Source organism: Spermophilus citellus (assembly GCF_964194105.1).
Source record: "Spermophilus citellus genome assembly, chromosome: 15".
Lineage (NCBI taxonomy): Eukaryota > Metazoa > Chordata > Mammalia > Rodentia > Sciuridae > Spermophilus > Spermophilus citellus.
The window spans coordinates 73,173,365-73,189,301 of NC_138195.1; the positions used below are offsets into that span (position 1 = coordinate 73,173,365).

General features: G+C 32.5%; 1 protein-coding gene across 2 annotated transcripts in view; it reads left to right on the plus strand.

Annotated features, from left to right (window-relative positions):
* Window positions 1–15,937, plus strand: part of SLK (STE20 like kinase) — a 56,044-nt gene that overhangs the window by 16,127 nt on the left and 23,980 nt on the right. For both annotated transcript variants that reach the window (XM_081267549.1, XM_081267548.1), the window contains exons 2-7: window positions 7,914–8,078; window positions 10,001–10,049; window positions 10,554–10,703; window positions 13,477–13,549; window positions 13,727–13,921; window positions 15,126–15,207. In XM_081267549.1, coding sequence (XP_081123675.1) covers window positions 7,914–8,078; window positions 10,001–10,049; window positions 10,554–10,703; window positions 13,477–13,549; window positions 13,727–13,921; window positions 15,126–15,207 — 714 coding nt within the window. The remainder of the gene's footprint in view (window positions 1–7,913; window positions 8,079–10,000; window positions 10,050–10,553; window positions 10,704–13,476; window positions 13,550–13,726; window positions 13,922–15,125; window positions 15,208–15,937) is intronic.

The following is a 15,937-nucleotide window of genomic DNA, read 5'->3' on the forward strand; positions in this document are numbered from 1 at the left end:
TAAATTTAGTCTCAAAAAGCATTAAAATAAAATCATTGAATTTTATCGATATTTATATACTCATTTATTTTCTCTTTTAGGCCTAATCTCCCTATTTACATTGAAATCTCTTCCCTGTGTGCTCCCATTTCCCCATTTCCTTATTTTTCTTATTACCTTAAGTTTTCCAAAGTGCTAATCCCTGTATACTATTTTATTTGTTGTCCTATCAACTGTTCATTTCCTGTAATTATAAGTGCCGTAAGATAAGAGCTATTTTGTCAGCAGCTGAAACAGTGCCTGACATAGAAGGCACATAATATTTGTTGAAAGAATGAATTGAGTGGTATATTTACACAATGGAGTATTACTCGGCCATAAAGAAGAATGAAATTATGGTATTTGCTGGTAAATGGATGGAACTGAAGACCATCATGCTAAGTGAAAAAAGCCAATCCCCCCCAAATCAAAGGCTGAATGCTGTCTCTGATATGTGGATGATATCAGGGAGGGAGCATGGGAATATGAAAAACATCATGAATTGGACATAACTTTTCTATGTTCATAAATGAATATACAATCAGTAAAACTCCACATCATATACAACCATAAGAAAGGGAAGTTATATTCCATGTATGTATGATAGGTCAAATACATTCCACTGTTACATATAATTAAAAAGAACAAATAAAAACATTTAAAAAAGAATGAATTGATTTTAGCAGATCAACACTTGACCATACTTCAGTATATTTTTATATTGCATTTTATTCTTTTATTCCTGCAACAGATGTCACTACAGTGTTTTTTTTTGTTTGTTTGTTTTTTGTTTTTTTTTTTCTTTTTGGTACCTGGGATTGAACTCAGGGGCACTTAACCACTGAGCCACATCCTAGCCCTTTTTGTATTTTATTTAGAGACAGGGTCTTGATGAGTTGCTTAGGGCCTTGCTAAATTGCTGAGGCTAGCTTTGAATTCACCATCCTGTCCTACTTCAGCCATCCAAGCTGTTGGGATTACAGACATGGTCCACTGCACCCAGCTCACTAAGGTGTGTTGTCTTTTTGTTTTCCTCGGCCCTGAGCAATGCCTTGAATATAGTAGATGATCCTGATCTGAGGTTTGGTTTGTTTAGTTTTTATATTTTGTTATGATTGAATATCCTCATACTTCTTATTTTACCTCTTATTTTGGTGGGTGGGATAAAGGATACCTTTTAGTTTTCAACCTTGAGATCAAATCATCCATATTAACAGAATCAACCCCAGTGATTATTGAATTGATTGAATTCTTTATTCTTTTTAAATGTTCCTTTTGTATTTATTCTACATTTTTTTTTTTTTTTTTACTTTCCCTTTAGATTGACTAATAACCTCTTTGGGACTGAAATCATCTCTTTTTTTTTGCTGATCTTTTAATTTCTGCTGAGAATAATAAGAATAACAATAAAAATTGTTTAGTTTTTTGGTGCTGGGAATTGATCCAGGGGCTTTCTACCACTGAGCTGTATCCCCAGCCCTTTTGATTTTATATTTTTGAGACAAGGTCTTGCTAAGTTGCCAAGGCTAGCTTTAAACTTGCAGTCCTCTTGCTTCAGCCTTCTGAGTTGCTAGGATTACAAGCATGTGTCACATGCCTGGGTCCAGCTGAGAGTTTATTAAAATATATTTCTCAGGGCTGGGGTTGTGGCTCAGCGATAGAGTGTGCGCCTAGCATGGGCAACCAACTACAACTAAAATATAAATATTAAATTAAAATATATTTCTCATTACAAAAATTTATAGGCTTAGAAAATGTAGAATTCTAGAAAGAAAATAAATGAGGATTTAAAAATTACTCATCACCCAGGACATAATCACTATTGAAAAATTTTTACCCACCTTTTTTCAGCGCATAAAACCAGTACAGAAAATTCAGGTAAGATATGCTTTCCCACAGCTCCTTATTTATTTATGTAAAGTGACCAAGCTGTATTGATCAGTCATGAAAGTAAAAACAGTGATTTTGAATGTTCATGACTAATCTTTAGAAATCTTTTAGCAAATGAAATTATATTTTAAATTAATATCTGGAATTTGTTATTCCATTATTTTATTAATCTTTAGTTATTTCATTAAGTACATGTATATTTTTGGTATCAGGGGTTGAATCCAGGTGTGCTTCACTACTGAGTCACATCCCCAGCTGTTTTTATATTTATTTGGACACAGGGTCTCACTAAGTTGCTTAGAGGCTTGCTGATTTGCTGAGGCTGGCTTATGAACTCGGAATCCTCCTGCCTCAGCCTCCCGAGTTGCTGGGATTGCAGGCATCTGCCACTGTACCTGGCTTATTTCATTAAATCTTTATTTGTAGCCCAGTGGTAGAGCATGTGCTTAGCATATGCAAGGCCCTGGGTTCTGTCCCCAGAACAATATAAAAAAAGCAAAATAAATAAATAAAACACTAAAAAAACCCCTTTGTCTTATTTGAAGCATTTTGATATTACATAGATGACATGCCTTTTGATATTACATAGATGACACTTAAGAATATTTTTTAGTCTGTTTATATTTGTTTAAAGATTAGTGTCATACAATAGCAGTGTTTATTTCAGTTTTATTGTTTTAGAGGTCTTTAGAACCAGATTCTTATGAGTAATCAAATTATTTTCAAGCAATAACATAAGAGGCATTTTATTTTAAAACACCTTCCTTCTTTCCCTCTCTCCTTCTCTTCTTTCCTTCCTCCCTTCCTCCTTCCCTCCCTGGGGATTGAACTCTGGACATCTCAAAGGTTAAATATATTCATAGCTCCTGGAGGCACTGTACTTTCTAATGTAACTTTTATTTATAACTTATATTAAACCAAATGATACCATTGTTGATATAATATACAGGACAGTAGAATAAAGAATCTGTTACTAGAACTTTAGAGGTTATGTAGTGTCAGTTGCTTTTTCCCCTTCATCCTATTTCATTTGCAAGTAAAAAATACATCTTTACTGTTTCTTAGGACATCTTAGAGATGCAGAATATATAGCATGCAGAAGCAGGATGACTTGTAGCTCCACTCCCAATATTCTTGGTCTTCTACTAGGGCCTATATTTTATAGTATTCTTCTAAGGATATGTTCCTTCTGATTTTTTTCTTCCAAATTAAATTAAAATGGTAAAGAGAAGGGTTCATCTCTAACTGGTTTATTCCATCTGCCTCAGGGGAGGGTGAGTTCTAATTATTGACTCAATTCTAAGTCTCTTTCTGAGGGAGACAAATTTAATGCCATATTTTACCAGTTACAACAGGTCTTTTTTTTTTTTTTAACATTTCTGAAACTGGGAAAGTCTGAAATGTCTTTTTGTTTTGTTTTTGTTTGACACCATCTTGTCCTTGTTCTTGGCTAGGTGGTCATGATACAGCAATCATTCCTGTGTATTATGAACTTACATATATTCTGGTATCATTCTGTTGCAAACCCTTAATATTTCAATCAGTAAACTATTTGAGGATCTTTTGAAGAGTCAGTGTGAGACTTGGTTCTTCTCCAGAAATCTTCATTTAGTGCCTGTGGTAAGATCAAGAACGTACCAGCATTATAACCTATAAAACAGGATTCATTGGCTTCCAAGAAAACCTTGGAGACACTGGTGGGATGCTCTTCAGAAAGCCACATCACCACTGCTTTTAATGGCCAGAGGACAGTTTTGTGTGGGAAAACAAAGACATTATATAACTGGAAAAAATAGTTATTGGAAGAGTCAAACTTGAATAGGAAGAATTATTTAGCTTTTTATATAATAGTTATGTGATAACAGCTTATTTTTAAATATGTCCAAAAGAACCCGTTCAAAAAGCATAATAGAAATTCTAAATGATGGGACTGGGATTGTGGCTCAGCAGTAGAACGCTCGCCTAGCACGGGCAGGACCCGGGTTCGATTCTCAGTCTCAGCACCATATAAAAATAAAGGCATTGTGTTGTGTCCATCTACAAAAAATATATTCCCTCTCTCTCTCTCAAAAAAAGAAAAAAGAAAAATTCTAAATGATGAATTGTCATAGTTAATTACCAAGTGCTTTTTTCCTTAGTGAACTAAGAAATAATAGCTAATTTAAAAAGGCATTCCAGATTTGATGATGTAGTGGATTAGAATGTTCTTTTTAGAGTGGTAAGGAAATTGTTTTTAATATCTGAAGGATATTCTCTGAACCCCAAACAGTAGTATTCTCTTTACCTCTATTTTTTCCCCCCAAAGAAGTAAAATTTAGCAATAATCTACTTAGGCAATGTCCATGTGCAAGCCTGATACCTGCTTCATTTATTCTTTATTATATCTAAGATTAGATAATAGATCTCAGAAATTTCTTATATGCTTATTTTTTAGTACTTTATTTCTTCTGCATTCTGTGAAAAGAATGCAAGTCCATTAAAAAATTAAAATAGTATGAGAAATACAGAAATTTATAAGTGTAGAAACCCCACCATCCTTACCCATGACGTATCTCCAGGTATTTCCTATGTAGCCATCAATATGTGAAAATTCATGTGTAATTTTTAGGGAAATTGCATATCTTTCGTGCTTGTTTTCTCTCAGTCATTGATGTGTTGTGGCTACTATTCCATCTTAAGAAATATTAATTGATTAGTCAATTGATTAAAGACTGTAATTTTCCTTTGTAGAACTATACTACATGATTTAAGGAAGTTCCTGTTAATGGACATTTAGGCTGATTCAATTTTTCTAGCATTATTGCTTCGATCATATTTTTATGCAGGCATATTTTTATTTTATGAAATTATATCTTTATGATAAGTTCTTAAAAGTGTGATTTGGATATTTATGTATTGAAACATTTGTTATTTACTTTTTTTAAAAAATATTTTTTAGTTGTTGATGGATCTTTATTTTTTTTATTTATGTGTATATGGTGCTGAGAATCGAACCCGGTGCTCATGTATGTTAGGCAAGCGCTCTCCCACTGAGTTGCAACCCCAGCCCCTGTTATTAACCTTTTTTTAAAATTTTTATTTTATTTTATTTTTTAAAAATTTTTTATTAGTTGCTCAAAACATTACAATGATCTTGACATATCATACATTTGATTCAAATGCTGTTATTAACTTTAATATTTTTTTCTTTTTTTAGGTAATAATGCAGTTTTGTTGAAGTGATGATAACATATAATACTGAAATGTCTTTTAAAACAACCTGATTAGTATTTTAAAATCTGATTTCTAAAAAAATAATCTCTGCTCTATCACATATTTGAAACTTTCCATTTGGTGAGAAGTTATTCACCCAAAGAAAGAAAATAGAAAAGTTAAATTAATTAGAGCAAGGAAAAATGACCAAATTGATGGAAATACAGAAAGACTGGAAAGGGTGTAGGGGAGGCAAAAACTTGACCTTTGCCCTTTGGACCTGAGAATTAAATTGGCATACATTAGCAGAAGAAAAGCATAAAATTTAATAAAAGTTTTATGTGGCAAAGGAAAGGCAAAACCTACATGCTTTTTGTATTAGGTTGAATAAAGAAAGAGATTGTTGTAGAAAAGTTGGTAAATTGTGTGGAGAGACTAAATGAAAATAAGAATTGTTTTAATAAGGTCTATTTGTACAGAATGTTCTGTTATGACTCTCTTTGAAGCTTTTTTTTTTTTTTTTTTTTTTTTTTTTGGTACACAGAGGGTACCTTTCTAGTAGGATTCTTTTTTTTTTTTTTTTAATCTTTTTTTCAGGAAGAGAATGGGGAAATTTTGTAAGAATCTTCTTCTTGCATTTGTTTTTTCAAGTGCTTTTACCTCAAAGTAATCCTTATATCAAAGTGGGTGTATACCCTTTAAGGATGATGATAAAGGTTAAAAAAAAAAGTGGGGGGTGCACTTTGGAAGCAGACTTGAATATAAAAACTCTTTGCCTCTTATTAGCTACATGACCTGGGGAAACCTTTTTACCTGCCCAAGTTTATATATATCCTCCTTTGAAGTAGGTATAATAAAGTATCATGGTGGTATTGTTAAAATTAATTAGTAGTTATAATTACAGCTAATATTTTTGAATTCTTACTATATGTGCCAAACATTGTATTGAATACACACACACCCCCCCACACACACGTTTTTTTTAAAGTTGCCCCAAGCAACATGCTAATAAGTGGCAAAACCATAATTTGAATCCTTAGCACTCTGACCCACTTGGTGGGATGATTTAAAGCACTAAGCACTTAGCAGTATGCATAGCAAGTTGTAGTTACTATTTATCTTTTTAAAATGGTATGTCAAGTGAATGAGAAGACAAGCCACAGGTGGGGAAAAACTATTTTCAAAGCACATATCAGATAAAGGAATGTTATTTAAAATATGCAAAGACCTCAACAATAAATTGGGGCTGGGGATATGGCTCAGTGGTAAAGTGCTTGCCTGGTATGCATAAGACCCTGGGTTCAAATCCCCAAGCGCCCAATACAAAAAACCAATAAATTGGCCAGGTGTTGCATGTCTGTGATTCCAACGACTTGGAGGCTACGGCAGGAGTATCATAAGTTTGAGGCTAGCTGGGCAACTTAGTGAGATCCTGTCTCAAAATAAAATTTTAAAAAGTAAGGGGGATGGGGCTGGGGATGTGGCTCAAGCGGTAGCGTGCTCGCCTGGCATATGTGCGACCCAGGTTTGATCCTCAGCACCACATACAAACAAAGCTGTTGTGTCCGCTGAAAACTAGAAAATAGATGTTGAAAATTCTCTCTCTCTCTCTCTCTCAAAAAAAAAAAAAAAAAAAAAAAGTACAGGGGATGAAGCTCAGTGGTAGAGCAATTGCCTAGCATGTACCATGTCCTCGGTTCAGTCCCCAACACTGGAAACCAGAACAGAACGAAAGAATGAAAGAAAGAAAGACAACAACAACAAAACCACCAAAACGTCAACAGTTAGAAAATGAGCAGATACCTCACCAAAATTTGGACAGATACCTCACCAAAGATATAAACTTGGCTAATAAAGAAAAGGTGCTCCATATCTCATATCATTAGGGAATTGGAAGTTGAAACAATAGGATACTACTACACATCTATTTGGTGAAAATCCACACTGATAATACTAAATGGTGCTGATGATTTGAAGCAACAGTAATTCACATTTGTTGCTGCAAAATGACACATCCACATTGGAAGATAGTTTGGCAGTTTCTTACAAAACTAAACAAACCATAGGATCTAACACTTGCATTCTTTGGTATTTATCCAAATGAGGTAAAAACTTATGTCCACATAGTAATCTACACATGCATTTTTATAGCAACTTTATTCATATTTGCCAAAACTTGGTAACAATCAGTATATACTTTATCAGATGAATGAATAAATAAACTGGCACAGCTGAACTGGAATATAATTGAGTTCTTAAAAAAAAAACAACAACACAAAAACGATTTATCAAGCCGTGAAAAGACCTGGAGGAACTTTACATATTCCTAAGGGAGAGAAGCTAATATGAAAGGTCTACAGATTGTAAGATCCTAACTATGACATTCTAGAAAAGGCAAAACTAAGGAGGCAATAAAAAAAATCAGGGGTTGCCAGAAGTTGGTGAGAAGAGAGAAGGGAATAGCCAGAAGATTTTTAGAGCACACTAAACTTTTGTGTTATATTATAATGGTGGATACATGCCATTTGTTTATTTGTTGAAAGTAATAGATAATGAGCAGCCCCAAGAGTGAACCCTAATGTAAACTATGGCTTGAGTGATAATGATGTGTTAATGTCGGTTTATCATTGTAGCAAATTTATCACCCTGGTGCAGACTTGGTAGTGGGGAAGGTTTTGTGTGTGAGGGAGGAAGTGGGGGGTGTAAAGGAATTCTGTTTTCTGCTAAGTTTGCTGTGAACCTGAAACTGCTCTAAAATAAATTTTTAAAAGTATACATTTGAAGTGTGACACTTCTGGTACTTTCATTTTTAGGCACAGAATAAAGAGACCAATGTTTTAGCAGCTGCAAAGGTGATTGACACTAAATCTGAAGAAGAACTTGAAGATTATATGGTTGAGATTGATATATTAGCATCTTGTGATCACCCAAACATAGTCAAGCTTCTAGATGCTTTCTATTATGAAAACAATCTTTGGGTAAGTATTTCATACTGATCTATGGAATGGCTTAAATGAGATAATTGTCCTAAAGAGAGAGTGAAAACCTATTTTATGTATTACCTCTTCTATTTTTTTACTTATATTACTTGAATGAGAATTGATCTGTGGATGAGCGAGTCATTAATAACACAATTACCCACAGCTTCAACAGTTGTTCAGATTTAAGTTTCCAGTTATACCAGTTTCATCCTAATTGTTTGACATTGGATCCAGGTAGAAAAACTTGGTTAAGAATATTGAATTTCCCAAAGTATGAAATTAGATGTCCTTATTGTAGTTTAAGTATTTATTTTAAATTTGTTAAATTTTCTTTGTTTTCCTAGAAGTTGCTTATAAATTTTTATCCTAAAAATTTTTGTAAATCATGTATAAAGTATAAAATGCTTATTGTAAATGTTAAATATCTTAATATATTACCAGGCTCAATTTCAGTGCATTATATAGTGACTAAGGTTGTAGATATAAATTTCATTCACTTTTAAGAAAATAGGCACAGATACAAAAGTAAAATGTTAATATTCATTATGATAACTAGTCAGTTACTTGTTCTGTTCTAGCATAGTTTAATCAAGAGAGATTTTAAAATGGAGTTTTAGCTTTTTTCCTTGAAGAAAGAAGCAAAGTGTTAGGGAAGAACAGTAAGCAACATAAAGAATTATTGACTGGAAATCTAAATTTTTTAAAAAATATTTTTTTAGTGGTAGATGGACACACAATATCTTTGTTCATTAATTTATTTTTCATGTGGTGCTGAGGATCGAACCAGTGCCTCACACATGCTAGGCAAGCATTCTACAACTGAGCTGCAGCCCCAGCACCCTCAAATGGCTTTTTACACACACACACACACACACACACACACACACACACACACACACACACTCTTATTTATTTATTTATTTGGAACTGTAAATTGAACCCAGGAGTGCGTAAACACTGAGCTACATCCTAGCCCCTGCCCCTCTCCTTTTTTTTTTTTTTAAATTTTGAGATAGAGTCTCACTAAGTTACTTACTGCCTCACTAAGTTGCTAAGGCTGGCTTTGAACTTGTGATCCAGGGGCTGGGGTTATGGCTCAGTAGTAGAGCACTTGCGTAGCACATGAACTTGTGATCCTTCTGCCTCAACCTTGAGAGTCTCTGAGTTTACAGGCATGTGCCACCACTTCTTGCAGAAGGCTTATACTTTTGATCCTAGTCTTATCAGTTTGAAGCTTGTATAAATCACTTAACCTTTGTAAATCTGTTTACTCATCTAGAGGATGAATAATGATATACCTTCTAAATTATTTTTTACAGAATATAATGACATTGAAAATAATTATAATTGGCAAACACCTGAAAAAATTAAGTATTGTAGAGAGAGAAAAAAGCAGGGACTTTTGCTTTGTATATATATGTATGTATGTATATATATACACACACACACACACACACACACACACACATTCTATATATGTATATACATATATATATATTCTACTTTTTTAGGCTGAAAGAAATCTGTATGTATATTTTTATGATTTAGTCTTAATATATTTAAAGAATGAAGATAATTAATTACATAATTCCACAATAGTTATCTTAAAATGGGAGTAATAAAATCTTTCCGTGATGAAAAAAGTGAACATTTAATAGAATAAAAACTCTGTACCTGGTAATTTTAGAGAATTTTAACAACAACTCACTTCCTTTCATAATGTGATTTCTTTGTGCTTTCTTAAATGTATATTAAGAATTATAACTCTTTTGACAAAGAAAAATCTTCATGTTTACCATAATATTGTTTATATAACCCAGATTGTTCAGTGTCTATTTCTTTATCTTTTTTGCTAAATTGAAGAAGAAATTCTGAAACTCAATGTAGTTTTAGACACGTGCTTTTTTATTTGCATGCAGATCCTCATTGAATTTTGTGCAGGTGGAGCAGTAGATGCTGTGATGCTTGGTAAATACCTTTTTATTCTTTATGTTTACCTTTTAAATTACACTTAAGAGTAAAGGATTTCAACCATTTATATATATGTATGTGTAATATAATTATTGAGTGAAGTTCAGTGAATTAAAAAATCAATTTAATCAATTTTAAAAAATTTTTGTTTTAGTGTAGTTGAACACAATACCTTTATTGTATTTTTATGTGGTGCTGAGGATACAACCCAGCACCTTGCACGTGCTAGGCGAGTGCTTTACCACTGAGCCACAACCCTGGCCCCTAATTGTGTTTTCATATTCTTGGATAATTGTAGTTCTAAAATGAAATGTTGTATAATATATCTGGAAAGTTATTTTATAGATATTTAGTTCTTGTAAAATAAATTTACTCTATATGATCTTTGACAAGTTCACAGTGATGGTATATACCAAAAGGGATATAGCTCACTGCTATGTTTTCATTGTATAAAAATGCAGATTTTTAAAATTAAAAAAAATTTGTTTTTACTTTCTGTAGAACTTGAGAGACCATTAACTGAGTCCCAAATACAAGTAGTTTGCAAGCAGACTTTAGAGGCATTGAACTACTTACATGATAATAAAATCATCCATAGAGATCTAAAAGCTGGCAACATTCTTTTTACCTTAGATGGAGATATTAAATTGGGTAAGTTATTCATTTAAATAAAACATTTGTATTTGTGTTCTGAGATTTACACTGTGTGTATGTTTCTTAATATTATTTTATTACTCAAATAGGTGACATATGAAGAATTACTCCTTACTAGTTTTTTTAAATAGTTCCTTAATAAATATGCATTAGCTTCCAGATTCCTATAGATTTTTAATATAACACTTTAAAAAAAAAAGTAAGAAAGGTTAGTTTAAAAAATTTTTTTAAATTTATTTTTTAGTTGTAGATGGACACAAAACTTTTATTTATTTTTATGTGGTGCAGAGGATCGAACCCAGGGCCTTGCACGTGCTAGGCGAACGCTCTACCGCTGAGCCACAATACCAGCCCTAAAAAATTTTTTTTTTTTAGTTGTAGATGGACACAAAACCATTATTTTTATTTATTTATTTTTATGTGCTACTGAGGATTAAACCCAGTGCCTCACACATGCTGGGCAAGTTCTCTACCACTGAGTTACAACCCCAGCCCATAAGTATAGTTTTTTTTATTTTCAAAAGGACAAACTTTTAAAAGATGTTTTTTTTCCCTTCAATTTTTGTGAATAGATTTAATACATGTTAATATTTTACATTTAGAATAAATATAGTATAGTACCACTAACTCAATTTTATCTCTATTTCCAAAACTTAAATCTAGCAGGTTTCTTTTTTTCATGTTTAGTTTTATACTCTATGTTATTAATATAGTACCCTAGATAAACTAACAAAGTAACATTAGGTTTGAAAAGGATACCTAAAGTAAGTGTAAGTACTAGTATTTTAATTTTGTTTTCTTACACTGAAGGAATAAGTAATGAACTTTGTAAGAATTAGATGTAGATTTTAGATTGGAGTTTATTTCATCCATTATTCAAATGGAAGATAGAACCCATATAAGATGAAATTGTAAAAAAAAAAAATATAGTGATGCAGTCTTAATTTGCACATTTTGGAAGCATATTAAAAGGACAAAATACATGCAACTATTATAAATACTTTTTTAACTATTTTGTCATGACATCTACATATATGCAGTATTATTTTTTCTTTTTTAATGTGACATAAACACAGATATTGAAAACCACACAAAAAGCCATATAGTGTAGTTACTTTGTAGCTTTTTAGGCAAAAGTTTTTTGAAATCATCATCTAGGTAAAAAAAAAAATTAAACTTTGTTAGACATCCCAGAGGTTCTTCTACTTGTCTATCTTAGTCACTGTCCCTCCTCTCTCCACGCTTCATCCTGATTTTTACAGCAGTGACTTCCTTGCATTTCTTAATGGTTCAGTCACCCATTATTCATCTCTATAAAAACTTAAACTTGCCCATATATAAATTTTTCTTTTTAAGTCTCCTTTAATTTGCAGAATCCCCTATATCTCTTTTAAAAAATTATATATATTTCTTAGTTGTAGGTGGACACAATACCTTTATTTAATTTATTTATATGTGGTGCTGAGGATCAAACCCAGGGCCTCACACTTGCTAGGCGAGTGCTCTACCGCTAAGGTACAACCCCAGCCCCCTATATCTCTTTCTTAACATGATAGTGTGCATTCTTATGGAGGCAATAATGTCTCTATCCAGAGAACAATAATTAGTATGTTTGGGGCAAAGAATATTAGATATTATAGTGGTTTGTGATTCCCTCAAAGATCCAGAATACAAGAACATACATACAGTGTATGTGTGGTATTAAATTTTTATGTGGGCTGGGAAGATTAGGAAAACTTGTCTTAAAAGGGTCCTTCAGTGAAATAATAATGAAAGCAAGGTGGAAAACATTGCCCAAAGGACCTGGGCTGTTTGACCTATATCATTTCCCTCCAACTGCTTTTTGCTGATTGCATTATAATGATGATTTCAATAATTTCCTTTTTATATTTCCTTCAAATTGGTAACTGAATCCAAAATCTTGATGAGTCTCAAGTCTGATCCTTTGGTAAAACAAACAGGTGGTTTTGCATTATTTCATCAAGAGACATGCAATGTTTCCCTTTGTTCTTTTCTGATGTTAGCAGCTATTGGTGTTTAGATGCTTCATACCTAGATTTCTTCTTTGATTTGGGTGGCAAAATGAATTGTCAGTCTTTTTTAATAAGATGATACTCCTCTTTAACTATTTGACTATTTAGAACTATAGTCCATATTAAAAGATAGGAAAATGCTTTATTCTTTTTATTTATTTAGTTTTCAAAACAATGAATTGGTTCTTTAGTGGTTATCTGAGATGAAGAGATGGAGTTGACAACTGATAAAGCTACAATGTGGCTATTTTTATAATTTAAATCAGAAAACACAAAGTTTCCAATTTCTTTTCTGATACAGTTTTACAAGGATGTTTGCAAATCATAATGCTGTCATAAAGATTCCTTTGGTAGAATTTCTGTTTTTTTACACCATAGGAAAAAAAAATGTTGATTTAACTGCATCCTGTAGCACTAGTTGATGTTTGCTTTGAAGTGGATACACTCTTCTATTTGGAAGTTACTATTTTTTGTTTTCAATTTTGAAGAATTTAACATCTGAAGATGTGAAGATGGTGGTATTAGTGTGTTGAGGATGTAAACTTTGGCAGTGCTTTTGAAAAGTGGTACTATATAGTCAAGATTAGAATGGTAGAGAAATTATTTCTATTTTATTTACCCTTTAATAAGAGTGTCCTTATTCACTCTTGTAATATTCCCCTTCTCTGCCCCATTGAGTACAATTAACTGTGCTTAAAAGCTATCATTAATGCTAATGTATGCTTATTTATTTTAAGCGGATTTTGGAGTATCAGCTAAAAACACAAGGACAATTCAAAGAAGGGATTCTTTTATTGGCACTCCATATTGGTAGGTATTTTTATGAATTTACAGTATTAGTCATGTCAATAGTTATAATTCAATAATAATAACAAATAATAATTATTATATTGTCTGTATGGTTTGAAATGACAGTTCTTTTTTTTTTTTAATAACAGTTCTTAAATTAAACATCCTAACAACTTTTCAAATTCTCTGTCTTCATAGGATGGCTCCTGAAGTAGTCATGTGTGAGACATCGAAGGACAGACCCTATGACTATAAAGCTGATGTTTGGTCCCTGGGTATCACTTTAATAGAAATGGCTGAGATAGAACCACCTCATCATGAGTTAAATCCAATGCGAGTGCTGCTAAAAATAGCAAAATCTGAACCTCCTACATTAGCACAGCCATCACGATGGTAAATTATTCTAAAGAAAGATTTTCAGGAAGCAAAACTTTAACATTTTATTTTTTTTTAAATTTTATTTATTTACTTATTTTTTTAGTTCTCAGCAGACACAACATCTTTGTTTGTATGTGGTGCTGAGGATCGAACCCGGGCCGCACGCATGCCAGGCGAGCGCGCTACCGCTTGAGCCACATCCCCAGCCCCAACATTTTATTTTTTCTAATTTTCCAAGGGCATTTAAGTTTGGTTATGTGGTACAAAAACTACATGAATCAGAAAATTGATTTTGGTTATATTTTCAAGACTTAATGACCATACAAAAAAAAATTATATCAGCCAGGCATGGTGGCACATGCCTGTAATCTCAGTGTCTCCAAAGGCTGAGGCAGGAAGATCACAAGTTCAAAGCCAGCCCTAGCTACTTAGCAAGACCATGAGCAACTTAGTGAGAACCTGTCTGAAAATTTAAAAAAAAAAAAAATGGGTTGAGAATGTGGCTCAGCTGTTGAGTGCCCTTGGTTCAATCCTTATACCAAAAAAAAAAAAAAAAAAAAAAAGGAAAAAAATATGTATGTTACTTTCTTACACCACACAGAGGAAAAAACCTGAGTGAGTTCTGCATGAAAAAAGTATTTTCTGTGGTGTAAGAAAGTAACGTATATATGTGGTTGATATATACTTTTGAAATTTAGTATAATGGGATAATCTGTGATTTTTTGGCATACTTGTAAATATATAGCTGTATCTCAGTGATCAACTATGTACCTTCTTAATATATATCTAATATATATTTATAGAAGAATAAGTTTTATAACATCTTATACTCATAAACTGGTTTTCTTTTTTTTTTTTTTTTAATTTTTATGTGGTTCTGAGGATCGAACCCAGTGCCTCACACATGCCAGGCAAGCACGCTACTAATTGAGCCATATCCCCAGCCCCAGTTTTCTTTTTAAAAAAATTTTTTTTTAGTTATAGATAGTCCTTTATTTTATTTATTTATTTATATGTAGTGCTGAGATTCGAACCTAGTGCCTCACACATGCCTGGCAAGTGCACTAGCACTGAGCCTCAGCCCAACTAGGTTTCTTAATGGTGAATGAATAAGATTACATACATAATTAAACTTAAGCATGGTTTATTAAGGAATTTTGTTTGATTTTAATAACAAGAAAGTAAAATAGAATGTCATTGTTAAAATTTTATTTTGAAGGTCTTCAAATTTTAAGGACTTTCTAAAGAAATGCTTGGAAAAGAATGTGGATGCCAGGTGGACTACGTCTCAACTACTGCAGGTAAAATAGGGATAGTGTGATAATAGCAAATTGTATTGCTTTAACATCTCTTAAAAATAATGCAATTTCAAATTCACTTATTGTGGTTATTTTTTTTCCCACTTGAGTTTCTCTGTGGAAAGATGAAATACATGGTATAGTAGTCAACATTTGCTTTTTACTAACATGTGCTGCCATTACTAAGAGAAATTAAGCCATTTTTTCTTATAAGCCATTTCTCTTGTGGGTTTTTTTGTGTGTGTGTGGTTCTGGGGATTGAACCCAGCACATTGTGCATGCAAGGCAAGCACTCTACCAACTGAGTTCTATCTCCAGCCCTTTCTTGTGTTTTTTTGATTTAGTTTAATTACATTCTTTTCTTTTTGTTAGTTATTTCCATTATATTTCTCTAATTACTAGAAAGCAAGCTCCTTATGGACAGGGACCACGAACTAATTAATTTTTAATTTTTTTTTATTATTGTGTTCAGTAGTAAATATTGTTGGCTTTTAAAAAATGATGTTAAAGTGATCAGATAGTTTAATTTTGGTTAGTGGGATCTGCTTATAATATTTGAAATAAAAGCTTGTCAAATAATTAATATTATAGATAAATAAACAGAATGACAAATCTGTTAGAATGATTTGTGTAACTCCTACATTGTACTAGTCCTGACCTATTTATTTGAGGGTTGGGAGGAAAGCAGAAAAAAAATTGCCTTGCTGTGTGCAACAAGCATATCCCTAGTATA